At 48.0% G+C, this 12,919-nt stretch overlaps 4 protein-coding genes across 4 annotated transcripts; all 4 read left to right on the top strand.

Moving 5' to 3' along the window:
- Positions 1 to 1,659: 1,659 nt before the first annotated feature.
- F5147DRAFT_181194 (major facilitator superfamily domain-containing protein) lies at positions 1,660 to 3,993 on the top strand. Its single transcript, XM_041428435.1, has 13 exons — positions 1,660 to 1,814; positions 1,881 to 1,956; positions 2,006 to 2,076; positions 2,141 to 2,349; positions 2,408 to 2,447; positions 2,502 to 2,719; positions 2,781 to 2,817; positions 2,864 to 2,892; positions 2,939 to 3,011; positions 3,062 to 3,285; positions 3,343 to 3,425; positions 3,479 to 3,595; positions 3,664 to 3,993. Exons 1-13 carry the CDS (start codon positions 1,694 to 1,696, stop codon positions 3,743 to 3,745), a joined length of 1,380 nt encoding a protein of 459 aa, XP_041292640.1. The 5' UTR covers positions 1,660 to 1,693; the 3' UTR covers positions 3,746 to 3,993.
- Positions 3,994 to 4,765: 772 nt separating this feature from the next.
- F5147DRAFT_181126 (major facilitator superfamily domain-containing protein) lies at positions 4,766 to 7,090 on the top strand. The gene is made up of 13 exons (XM_041428434.1): positions 4,766 to 5,133; positions 5,186 to 5,261; positions 5,323 to 5,393; positions 5,450 to 5,658; positions 5,709 to 5,748; positions 5,805 to 6,022; positions 6,085 to 6,121; positions 6,174 to 6,202; positions 6,253 to 6,325; positions 6,375 to 6,598; positions 6,659 to 6,741; positions 6,811 to 6,927; positions 6,984 to 7,090. Exons 1-13 carry the CDS (start codon positions 4,995 to 4,997, stop codon positions 7,063 to 7,065), a joined length of 1,398 nt encoding a protein of 465 aa, XP_041292639.1. The 5' UTR covers positions 4,766 to 4,994; the 3' UTR covers positions 7,066 to 7,090.
- Positions 7,091 to 8,656: 1,566 nt separating this feature from the next.
- Positions 8,657 to 10,329, top strand: F5147DRAFT_696398 (uncharacterized protein). Its single transcript, XM_041437436.1, has 4 exons — positions 8,657 to 8,861; positions 8,914 to 9,005; positions 9,054 to 9,279; positions 9,348 to 10,329. Exons 1-4 carry the CDS (start codon positions 8,706 to 8,708, stop codon positions 10,227 to 10,229), a joined length of 1,356 nt encoding a protein of 451 aa, XP_041292638.1. The 5' UTR covers positions 8,657 to 8,705; the 3' UTR covers positions 10,230 to 10,329.
- Positions 10,330 to 10,339: 10 nt separating this feature from the next.
- On the top strand, positions 10,340 to 12,706 carry F5147DRAFT_696396 (uncharacterized protein). Its single transcript, XM_041437435.1, has 3 exons — positions 10,340 to 10,522; positions 10,592 to 12,318; positions 12,387 to 12,706. Exons 1-2 carry the CDS (start codon positions 10,511 to 10,513, stop codon positions 12,284 to 12,286), a joined length of 1,707 nt encoding a protein of 568 aa, XP_041292637.1. The 5' UTR covers positions 10,340 to 10,510; the 3' UTR covers positions 12,287 to 12,318; positions 12,387 to 12,706.
- The last annotated feature ends 213 nt before the right edge of the window (positions 12,707 to 12,919 follow it).

Raw genomic sequence — 12,919 nt, 5'->3', positions numbered from 1 at the left:
GTCTGCGGTTGAACGAACCACCGTGTTTTCATGAGCAGCGGGAAACTCGACTACCAGTAAAAGTGTCGCCCAGTCCATCAGTGTGTCGTCTACTGTGCAGTGGCCGGTTCATGGTATTATTGAGTCTTGGAGTGAAAATAATAAGCACAGCCACCCATACAACATTGTGTACCCACGTATTCGGTAATTTCGTACCTTTGACCGACATTATGTAGCACATCCAGATGCACATAGTATGCAAGTGATGCAAGTATCAGGATAGCTATCCATATTGAATCTCCATATTTCCCGTAGGATGTGATTCCACCAGTCACGACGCCAGGGAACAATCAAACTACCCTGAGTCACCGCAAACCAGAAAGGCATGTGTACTTCGGGCCACCCAAAACTTATATCACTCCAACGCCTGGAACAAACTCACTCGCTATGTGAAACACGACTTCAAATTCACAGACTACGCACGACGGTATTTCCATCAACTGCCCGAAGTCCACTTTTCTTCAGAACCTGCAAACTACCTCTTCTCACTTCAAAATACATCTTCTGTGAACTCACTTTTTCAAGTTAAAATGGCGCCTTCTTCTAAAGACCATCCGACACGCAGAACTCCAGATCATCTCAGGCTCTACTGGTAGCACGTTGAAGTGAACTTCTCATATGCTGTTCACTCGGTTTTACTATGAGGTATTCGAGGCATGTCTATTTCCCTTTTCCTCTTCTTCCACTTTCATACCCTCACCACTGCTGATTTCTGACGCGTGCGCGTGACCATCCGTCCCACCCATCCGACACAAACCACGCAAATGAAAGATAGACAGTTACTTGAAGCGATAGCTATGCGCCGAATCATGCGCGCATCTGATCTGCACCATTTAGGGATGACACTTGATCTCCTTCTCAGATCTTGTTACTTTCACAGCCGTGCTTGTTACCGCCCAAGAACAAAGGGATTCGGTCCGGAGATCAGTTGTTATTTGTACGTCCCCGGGCCGCCCACCAGACAATGTCCCTTCGACCTTGATAATCATTCCACCCACCGCAAACTTGAATACTAATTTCAGACCATTGCCTCTCAACGAAACGAAACAATGGCTGCATATTTCCTTTCTCCACGATGCACTCCATGGACCGTGCACCGGTCAGTTCTGGTCGGAGTTACTTCGTCGAATCACCATTGTAGGTTCATTGCCTTACTTCTCGCAATCATTCTATTCATAAATTACAACATGAAGTTTAGCCACTCAATACCCTCAAGCGTGTCTTAGCCTCTCAGAGAAGCTTGACAGCATGCAGAGTCTTGCAAGCGCTGGGGCGAAGTTGGTGTTCATTCAATAGTGGTGTCGAACATTGTATGTCTTGTTTTCTTCTTGTTCTGTAACACGATCATTCCTGAGTCGCGCAGGTCAAATGAAAATTTCAACATGACAAGCGCCGCACCAACATGCTGAGAAAACCTCTATTTCTTCCCAACCTCGAGGCAGCAAATCTGATCTCGGCGAGTTATTCTAATGCTCAAACGAGTACGTCTTGCTGCTTCTTCCGGTCCGTACTAACACCTATCTTGACCATCAGGTCACATGATGACTTTTTATATATTCATTTTCAATCACCTTGATACCCGATGGGCATGGATATAAATTCATGTATACAAATCTCTCCTGCGCAGTAAGCGAGGTTTTTCTCGCAATTCAAGATGGTTTCAGAAGACAGCCCTCTGCTAGCGTCCACCACGCATGAAGCTATCTATGACAGGTTTGCACCCGACCAGAAGAGGTGTATCGTGTTTCTTGTCTCTTTTGCGGGTCTGTTACCTAGTGAGTGCTGCCAGTAGTTAAAGTTTGCTGCTTATACGGTGGCGTGATGCTGATGAACACGATCAGTGTTCGTCTCAGCGACATTTGTGCCTTCCATCCCTCAAATAGCTAAAGATCTTGACTCGACGCATGCTGTTGTTAGGTGCGTGTTTCATTGGATATGAATTTTTGTGATCGAGCGATTTTCCCAGTTTGACCGTCAGTCTATCGATCTTGGCGAGTGCCGTCGGAGCGTTAGTTTGGGCTGCTTATTCGTCTTTCTGTGCGTGTATCCATAGCGTATCGTGAACTCCCGGTAGTTTCGATTCCTAACTGCAGTCCTGTAGATGGACGCCGATGGATGTATTTGTGGGGCATGCCATTTTTATGTATCGGGAGTTGTGGTGTCGCGATGGCAGCATCGTTAAGGAGTTTGTTGCTTTGGCGATTCGTACAGACGTTTGGATGTTCTGGGGGAATACCATTGGGTGCTGGTGTTATCGGTGATATTTATAAATTGGAGGAGAGGGGGACTGCTATCGGAATATTCTTTGGTGTGAGTGATCTTGATGTTGGGCGCGCTCTTATCGGTTTGGTATTGAATCGACTCTCAGGCCACACTTTGGGGGTTCGCTGTTGCTCCGTTCCTTGGAGGTATACATATTCTGGGTGTTCATGCACATTGGATCTAACAATGCATTCCAACAGGTGCAGCAGCGCAGTACTGGTCCTGGCGCAATTTGCACTATTCCCTTGCTGTGTGGGGCTTGCTCGAACTGCTTCTCATATATCTTTGGTTTCCCGAGACGAGCCATCCTGGCACATTAGGCATTGATAAACTAAAGCGAAGGAGATCGATCCACATCACATGGGTCAATCCTCTCAGTAGTCTCTGGCTGCTTCGGAGTCCGAACCTATTTGCAGTCGTGAGTGTGTTCAGTGTATGTTGATACCCGTTACAAACTCTTGGTTCTGTGTGCGATGTAGATGATTGCGTCGACCCTGGTGCTTATCACTGACTATGGTGCGTTGATATTTACTGTAGAGTGTATTCTCACATAAAATAATAGTCCTCCTCGTGCCGCTGGCATATACTATTGTAAGCTGACAGTCATCTTCCATCTCGTATCCTGATCACAGTGTAGGGTGTTCGGTATGGTATCGCGAACGAGGCCCTCATCGGGGCGTGTTTCCTCCCAAACGGATTGGGAAACTTCAGTAAGTGCATAGCATGGGTAATTACTGTTCACTGACGCTATCTTTAACAGTTGGAGCACCGGTTGCTGGCCGCCTATCGGACATTATAGTCAGAAGATGGCGGAAACACCGCAAAGGAGTGTGGTTTCCTGAAGATCGCTTGAGAGCGACGTGGATCGGAGGGCTGGTCATGATCCCGTTGTCTATTGGGTCGTCGGGGTTGATCACGACGTATGTTGGGGGCTCGGTCGGCCTTTGTTTGAATTTGTTATGTCTTTTTACAAATGGAATGGGCGTAAGTTCTCTTAATTAGGCTCTTACCATGTGCACGATGATTCATTGGTTATTACAGGTCGATTTCGTATTCAATCCAATCGGTTCTTATAATGTGGATGTGGCGCGCTCTCGAAGCGCGGAAACCACAGCCGCTACCGCGTCAGTCTCCATGATATAACGCGGTTATCAAAGTTGAACTTAAATCCTACTAGAGCGATCCGGTCACTTATTCTATCTGCTGCGACTGCTTTTGTCATTCCCTCGATCGAGCATATAGGTGTTGCATGGACAAACATCATCGCAGCTGTCCTGGCTGTCATTGGACAAGGGTGAGGCTCGTCTTGACTCCAAGATCGAGCACACTGACGTAGTACTGCTTCGATTTTTCTGCTTTCAGGTTAATTTTCTTGACGATCCATTATGGTGATCGCATGAGGGCCAGCGTGGATGTTGGTTTCTCGACCATAGAGGACAATTGATAGAATGATCTTCATTTAGTCGAAGAGAAGCAACAGATCAGAATTAAAACTTATGAGTAATATACTTGTCAAATTGCCAATAGACATATCCATCATAGTACCGGCTCGGAGGTGTCTGTCTTGAGCAACGCTGATGCACTAAGGCTATATATGCCAAACTCCGGTGGCGCAGTTCACCGGGAAGCTTAATCATATTCTTAGTCCTGGTGGATGCAGATCAATTGGTTTAAATTTAGTGTAAAGGTATATGGGAAGGTAAGACCACCTGGAGGTGTAATTTAGGATGCGCCTTCGCCATTCAAAGGGAACGCTCTCGTATGTGTGTTCGGCATGGTCGTTAAATGTCGTCGTCGTCTATCACGGATACCAGCGTGCAGTCATTGGTGACAGCTAGCCCGGCACGTTTCGCAAGAAAACAAGACTCAAGTTCATCTGGACCTATGTGGTGCCCGTGCAGAACCAGTTGCTCGTACTGTGCGACAAGAAACCTTCAATGGGGAGGCTGGTGTAAAAGAGTATGAGGCATGCTTGGTACTTGATTAAAAACAATTGAACATCGAAAATAAATCGTTCTGGATTTTCTATCTAACGATTTGAGAGCGATGGGGCCGACTTGGAGGTAGGCAACAAGTTCGCGGGTTCCCGTCAAAGACTTAGGCACACGTGATCCCGGACCCGGTAGCGAACTTTCCCGGACTCCACGACTCGGATTAATATTCGAAGCCGGTTCGAGGCACTTGTGCACTAATACTTGACTGCAGGGCCAACTTGAAGTTCCAACTGCAGTCATCCTTTTTTTGTTTGCAGCTTAACTAGTAATGGTTATAGTATTCTACAAACTTCGAAGACGCCACAGTAACTCTATGAAGACGCCACTTTTCGCTACAAATAGGTGTCAGCATCTCGAGGCAGTGAACCGGAATAGTTGCTGCCACATCTACAACAGTACTACTTTCTATTCCGCCGGTCCGTAGCACTTATCGTGATAGCCGGCTCCCCATATGATGTTTTCTTTTCTAGAGGATTAGCACCCGAAAGCTTTATCGTGGTATACAGGGCCCAGGCCGGCGCGTCAGAGAACCGATGAATGATCCTTCGGGATGCCCTTACGTTGATTGCGGTGCCCTTACGTTGCTATATTTGCTTTGAGGGATGAAAATAAAGGACAATGCTCTGCATAAACTGTCATGCAATGGTATATAAGACAATAGGACTTTCTCACCCCGGCGTTTGCGTATGATCCCGTGGGATGGCTTCAGAAGAAACCCCCCTACTGACGTCAAGCAGCGATGGCGATAAAACTGCGCACGAAGCGATTTATGACTGGTTCACTCGACGTCGGAAGAGGTGGATTGTGTTCATTGTCTCTTGTGCGGGTTTATTACCAAGTAAGCAGTCTCTGTTCGAATACACTACATGCTGATAAACGGTATCTATCAGAGTTGGTTGCAGCGTCATTCGTACCTTCCATTCCCCAGGTAGCTAAGGAACTTCACTCCACACATGCTGCTGTCAGGTGCGTATTGTTGACGGATGATATAGTAACACGTGCTCAGATCGTGGTTTTTCCATTACAGCTTGACAGTCAGTCTGTCGACCTTTGCGACTGCCATCGGAACGCTGGTTTGGGCTGCGTATTCGTCTTTCTGTGCGTTCATTCATGATGTAGTCCGGTCTTTGTCTCAAGTTATTGATATGGCGCAGATGGACGCCGAACAATGTATTTGTGCGGGATACCGTTTTTATTCATTGGTAGCTGTGGTGTCGCGATGTCGAATTCGTTGCGGAGTCTGCTATTCTGGCAGTTCATTCAGACATTCGGATGCTCGGGAGGGTTGTCGTTAGGTGCTGGCGTAATTGGTGACATATACAAATTGGAGGAGCGCGGCATTGGGATTGGGATATTCTTGGGTGTGAGGGCTCATGATTTATTGATTTTGTGGTATTGACACGGCTGTCTCAGGCCACGCTTTTCGGGTTTGCTGTTGCCCCGTTCCTTGGAGGTAAATATTCTTTTGAATGTTTAGGCGTACTGAATCTAGCAATGGTGCTTGAATAGGTGTGGCGGCGCAGTATTGGTCTTGGCGCAATTTGCACTATTGCCTTGCTGTATGGAGCTTGCTCGAACTGCTTCTAATATACGTTTTGTTACCTGAAACGAGCCATCCCGGCACACTGGGCATCGATAAACTAAAGCAAAGAAGACGGATCCATGTCGCCTGGGTGAATCCTCTCAGATCTCTCTGGCTACTTCGGAGTCCGAACTTATTTGGAGTCGTGAGTGCATACACTCTGTACGTTGCATTGGGTACGAACTTCTGACTTCATGCGCAATGTAGATGCTTGCGACGAGTCTAGCGCTCATCACTGACTATGGTGCGTTGAGTCTATACAACTCCTCAGTGCGTTCTCACATAAAATGACACAGTTCTCCTCGTACCACTGGCGTACACTATCGTAAGCTGATAGTCATCTTCCATATCGCAAACTAATTGCGGTACCTGTAGGGTGTACGGTATGGCATCACGAACAAAGCCATCATAGGAGCGTGTTTCCTCCCCAATGGACTCGGAAACTTCAGTAAGCACAAATCATTACGACCGCAGACTATCAACTCAATCTTCGACAGTCGGAGCGCCGCTTGCTGGCCGCTTATCAGATGTTTTAATCAGGAAATGGCAGAAGAAGCGCAATGGAGTCTGGTCTCCAGAAGATCGACTGAGAGCGACGTGGATCGGGGGGCTGTTCATGGTTCCATTATCCATTGGAGTGTCAGGGCTGCTCACGACGTATGTTGACGGTCCGGTCGGTCTTTTGTTGAATTTATTGTGTCTTTTTATCAATGGAATGGGGGTAGGTCCTTGCTGCTAGTTCGTCATCCCCGCGCATGAAGCAACTCACTATTTCTCAAAGGTCGTCTTCGTGTTAAACCCAATTGGTTCTTATAATGTGGATGTAGTACATTCGCAAAGCGCAGAAATCACAGCCGCCAACGCGTCAGTCTTGATTATACCCCGCGACTATCGCACTCGTAACTCACTAACGTATTTTCGATTATTTTACAGCGGCGTGAGGTCATTCATTCTGTCTGTCGCGACCGCTTTTGTCATCCCATCCATCGAACGCATTGGTGTTGCGTGGACGAACACCATTGTAGCTGTCCTTGCACTTCTCGGACAAGGGTAAGGATTTCTTTGACTGCACGATCGAGGGCCTACACTGATTTTCTTGTCTATAGGATTGTTTTCCTCACGATTCGTTACGGAGACCGTATGAGAGCTAGCGTGGATGTTGGTTTCTCGACCATAGAGAACAATTGATCGATTGAGGTGACGAAGAATGTACTTTATTTCCGGAAGATCTTTCAGATCAGCTTGGCAACCTTAGGAGTTCAGATCGTGTAATACCATGTGCTGATGTATGAATTTCTTCGTAATGTTGTATTCTTCCATTTCTTAATCCTCGAGATGCGTCGTGCCTCGGGAGCTATATCGGCGAATTTCCCAGATGCCCTCGGCGAATGTGGCTGTGTTTACCAACTTTCAAATTTTTTCTTCTCCATTTTGGAACTGGGATGCGTTCTAACGATATCTTCACGAAGAAATGAACTACTGCCAGTGGACCGACTCTGGGACTCAAATAACCTAGTCCCATTCAGCTATCAACGTCTTTTTTGCAACGAGTCAGATATCCTGCATGCACCATTTCGGATCTTGCCACTGCCACAGACAACCGCCCGAGAGGTCATCTCGGGCTTCTATTTGATGATATTGTCGCATGGCTCAACGGACAACAGCAATCACATCCTCCTCAAGGTGTGCAGTATCACATTTTGGTCAGTCAATTCACAGAATCACAGTGCACACTCGCGTTAACTGATGTACTTCATCGTGTCCTATTCACGGATATGGCCCGACCACCGCTATAATTGGTGGCAACATCAAATATGTCCTGATGGACACAATACAACTGGTAACTTTCCCAAAGTTCGAGTAGCGATTAGGTTTCGCAGCGCGCCGGTCATGTACAGTACATGACGACGATGTTGGAACTAGACTCCATTCGAGACCCTCGAACATCATGATCATTCATTTCGACAAATATAAATACGTCTATCCAACCACGAGTCGAATGGTCTTACCCAACTTGGTTCATTCGCCAACAAGCTGGGTCTTGCGTCAACACGTGGATCACTCGATTACTTAATTGTTATCTTTACCTCTCAGTAGGCGGCCCGTTCTCTACTGTATGTTTATCACCGCTGATTTAATGAACAGCGGAATCTATTTTCCATGCTATCGGTATGACAAGAACCACCATACTATGACATTCGACGACCAACTTGCCATCTTCGGCATCCAAAGTTGTGGCGAGTTTTCTGCGCCCGTGATGTTACTCCGCTTTCGTTTGATGAAGGCGATAACCACTAAGTATCGCACGGCGAAGAACTGAAACAATACTTGAGTCGCTTGGACGGTCGGACATGATGCTGTGCATTCAAGCTCGTGGCGGATGGTGTTTATCGCCCAGTTTGGTTTGTCCAGACTGTTGTAACCGGCAGCGTGTAAGGCACACATGAAGAGAGCTTCTCAGGTGCTAGGAAACGAAAGTTTGGAATGGACGCATGGTGTTCAGATGCCGTGCGGATCTATCGTCGTGAACCTGTTCTTCAGGGTCGGATTGTTAAGGAAATTGCGCGCTAGCTGAGATCTCCACCCAACTTCCCCTGTCCTGCGCACCATTTGACGGGAGTCGAATAGTATTCGTTGACAGCGAACAGATGGCGTGCTCGTTGGTCTTGGACACTTTGGTGGAGCAGCTGTCACTGATTAGTCGTGAGGTCATGTAACCCTAACCCTAAAGTAAGGTTTGAGCTCATCGGCCCCTACCTTCCCGCGACCAAATATCGTAGTATGCGCAGCTTGGCAACCTGTAACATCGCCATGGACCACCGTGACCAATGCCCTCTCATACTACTTGTCTTCGAGCCGCCATGGAGCACGCTCACCACTCCCTGCAGAGCAGCAAAGTCAAGTTCGGCAGCCACCTCAACACCATCGAGCTCGCGACGAAGGAATTCAATATAGATACCAAGTACGTGGATCTGGTTATCAGGGTAAGTGTTTGTTTCGTTGAGGCATGCTGGGTGCAAATGAAGGGTTGTGAAGTTTATTGGGGCGTCGGATCTTGCAAGGGTGCATGTTATTGGCATGATGAACCCGTGTTTTCGTGCTACGCTTGACGACAAGGTTTCGTACACGTGAGTATTTTTCTATCTGCGTATCAACGCTAGCCTACTTTATTGCAGGTCGTCTATCAAACTGAATACCCTTTCCCCAGTTTGGGATGAGACCTGGATCGTGAAGACGGTTCCTTCGACAGCTACCTTGTCCGTGGTAGTCCGAGAGGTGGAGAGTGGAGCACTGGTAAATAATGACATTGGCATGTTCAAGACAACTGTAAGTCCAGGTACGAAAGAGGTTGAAATAGTTGGCAAGAGGCTCGGTCGAAGTAAAGGGACATTCTGGTTGAACGTATGTGTGCCCCGCATTTGATCGCCACCGATTGTGCTTATCAACGTTTGGATGTATCATCTCTCAAGATTGAAACCTCTCCGTCGGCTCAGAATTCAATATCACTACCATATTTGTTTGATGGCCCGATCCACTATTCTCGACACGACTCACCAACAATGGGCGTTCTTACCAATCTCAGGGACACGCGGCTGTATTCGACATGGAAGATCTATATTAAAGGTGTTCCGCAATTCTTTGGGGATATGGTGCAACGATGGAACCACGATTACAAGGGCGCACAGGCCATTTTCAAAGGGCCTACATCAATTGCGGTGCGTTCCGGCATTATGGCTGGCCACCACATGTTATACGCCCGGACCGTTTCGAATGATTTTGGGGTTATAACAAGTGCCGATGATGTGTTCAAGTTACTGCGAGGCGGCTTGCGTCGATCATCGGGAGACGGCAGTAACGCATTTGAAAATCGCATCAAGCCCGCAGTATACACGTATGTTATCGCCGAGGAAGACAACACCTTCCGTTTCTCAGAGACAGGGGCGGCGTTCTTCGTTAACTTTGCATCGAAGCATGCACTGCATAGCAACTGTGCAGAAAGCGTAGTGTACGGCGGAGAGTTTCATCCTCGCCCAGAAGGTGGCTGGGAGAACTTCTCCGATTGTACGGACGATAGCGGTGTGAGATGGGAGTTGGTGATTGATAACGACTCTGGGACGTATTCTCCTAATCCTGATCTGCTGCCCAAAATTGTACAACTCCTGGAACACAATTTTACGGGGATCGACGTAGTTGCGCTAGCAGAGGACGATCCGGAATTGAAGAAGAGTATAGATGCGTGCAGGGAGTACGCATTGACGAAAAGGGGGGTGAAAAGTACGGAGTTGGAGCCTCATGCCACTGAGGGCGAAGAGACGCTATCGGATCGGGTTTCAGCACTTAAGAAGACCTAATTATTGAGGATGATGTCGTTGTCAGGTGTTAGAGAGCAGGTGACATGGTTGATGTAAAGATAAATGTGTTAGATAAAAGGAAATGATGTGTGATGCTCAATTTAGTAGTGGTTCAACTTCGTGGATCTCCTGCAGGCCCATCAAGGAAATCACCGAACACGAGTTTCTCAGCCTGGGCACGAGGAGAAACGGTGTCAAGCACTGCAACGCTCTTTGCCTCTATATCGTTCACAGTAAATTCTCCTGTTTCTTCTGTCTTTTGTGATGCCTTGCGACCTTTGATGTTATTAGTTGTAAGTCTTGTGTTCTTGTTTTTTTTGTCTGCTTGTTTTTTTGTTGATCAAACTCGGCGCTCGTTACAGGGCTTGAATATCGGTGGACATAATATGGATACTAGGGATAATTTGACTAGGGCTGCCCTAGTTCAATACATGCCCTCTCTGAATGATTCCTCCCTGCTCAAACCAGACCCGCAGCCCGTGTTTACCTTTGCTCCGCACTACTCACAACCTTGGCAGCCAATTCCTAGCTGCAGCAGTAACCCTATATTCTCCTTCTTCTCGGAGGAGGACTTCCCTCCTCTCAAGTCTAAACACACACAAGGCGTGCCTGGTCCATCCAATCTTCTGAAGCAGTCTGGTCCGGTGAACTTATACCCGACTCCACCCTCCAGCACTTCTCCATCAAAGTGCACCATCCCACTACCAGAAGAAAGAGGCGAATTTACTCCCATCTTCACTACACATTCACCAGGCGTCTTGGACTCCCCGACTGTTATGCGCCGCGAGGACCTTGCTTGCCATAGACCTCTGACGCCACCACCGACACAGTTGCTCTATAACCTGGAGTTGCCAGGGTATGAAGATGATATCGATGTTTCGATGTTTGACGAGAGCGGGCATACAATTCATCAGGGTGATTTTGAAGAGGATTTTTACGACGGGATATCTGCCATGTCGGATAGTTCCGCAGAGTCAGATTCGCCGCTTTCACCTCTATCACCACCCTGGAAGCCGCCACTGGAACATGGTCTGGTGAACTCTCATTGGAATGATCCGCCCTCTCCCAAATTTTCCTGGTCTCCCTGTTCAGGGAGCGAGGACATCGGTGATATGTCTGTAGCAGTATCCAACGATACAACGTCCTTTTCATCTGATCAGGCGCCCTATCTTCCTGGCCCCCGTCCCAGACTCGTACCGCTTCACATACCCTGGTCATCGCACCAACACATACCCATGCATCAACTAGATGAGCACCCCCCATCCTCCCCCCAATGTTCCGCGCTCTCATCGACAGACATGATCATTGATGATCCTCCGGAACTCAGATCCCCTCATCTCTCCCTTTCAGGTCTTCCCGAGCTAGAACATGAAAAAGCGTTACCCAATATACCACCATCATCTCCCAGCAGGCGGTCCTTCTCCTCTCTTCCCGACGATACAGACAACCTACCATCTTCTCCATCTTCTCCCGGCCCATCGCTCCTCTCGCTTCCGGGTGCTGACACAGATGACAACCTCCTCCCTAGTGCATCCGCATTTTTACCCCTCTCGTCGTTGCAAGCCGTCCCATTCGTCCCTAGCCAGCCACTTTTGTTCATCCATGATCCGAGGGACGTACCTCTCCCACGCTCACCCTCGCCTGAGGATTTCCATCTCTGCCTTTCCGTGCATGACATGGACAACGACCCTGAGCTTGCGCAGCTCTTCGAGTTGCGCAAGCGCTCACTCGCTGCAGTGCAGGGGTCGTCCGAAGGCCTGGAAGGCACAGATGCGTACACACGCAAGTCGAAGAAGAAGCGGGAGCGGGAGAGGAGTGCGGAGGTCGGAGCTCTGCTCAGGTTGAAGCTGGGCGACAAGCTCGGCATGGATGTAAATGAGGGAAGGAGTCCTGGACGCCGCAAGAAGGGCGTCATAGGAAGCATATCCCAGCTAGTCGCGCAGATGGTGTTACGACGGCACGAGGCTTCACGACCACTGGCGAAACGCAAGCCGGTACTGTCTGCGCAAGAATATATGCATTCTCCACTTTCAGCATGTATTGCTGATGATCCGTAGCTACGAGGATCGGATCAGTAGCTGTTTTTTAGGTGCGTAGGCTTGGATTGCGCGCATTTTGGGCGGGGTGCTTATTTCGGGTGCGTGGATCGTGGTGCAGACTTCGGAGGTGCATTGTTTGGCGCTGTACGCTCAAATGTTATGTTGTTGGACTATGTCCTTGTATGCCTTTAGCTTGTAATCACCATTGACACCGCTAGCATGGAACCACTCTCCCAAACCCCTTTGTTTCCCATCTATTGGATTTATGTTTGCAGATATAGGAATAGGCGCTCGTGTACGAAGCGAAAAAATCTAACTACGTCGAAAACTACATAAGATCTCTTCGTTGTACATCATACATGCCAGATTCATAATATCTATGCAGTTCCGTTATTACCGTCTTGATTCTTTGCATGCATTCGAATGGTGTTCCCCTTCGCAGCTTCGATTGTGAAAATCATGAGGAATTTTAAAAGTTCAGATCTGATTAGTATTCTTGATTAGAGACAGCTGATCGCATCGAACTGTTTGTGGCGTTGAGAAGCTCGGTCGAGTCTTCATGCACATGGAACGCCTGAGGTGTCTATTAGTAGTGGTTGTCGTTGATACGTACAGGAGGTATCATATCATGCTGCGGAAACGTCTAACGTA

The sequence above is a fragment of the Suillus discolor genome (genome assembly GCF_016758755.1).
Source record: "Suillus discolor strain FC423 chromosome Unknown F5147scaffold_29, whole genome shotgun sequence".
Taxonomy (NCBI): Eukaryota; Fungi; Basidiomycota; class Agaricomycetes; order Boletales; family Suillaceae; genus Suillus; species Suillus discolor.
This window is presented reverse-complemented; position numbering and strand designations above follow the sequence as displayed.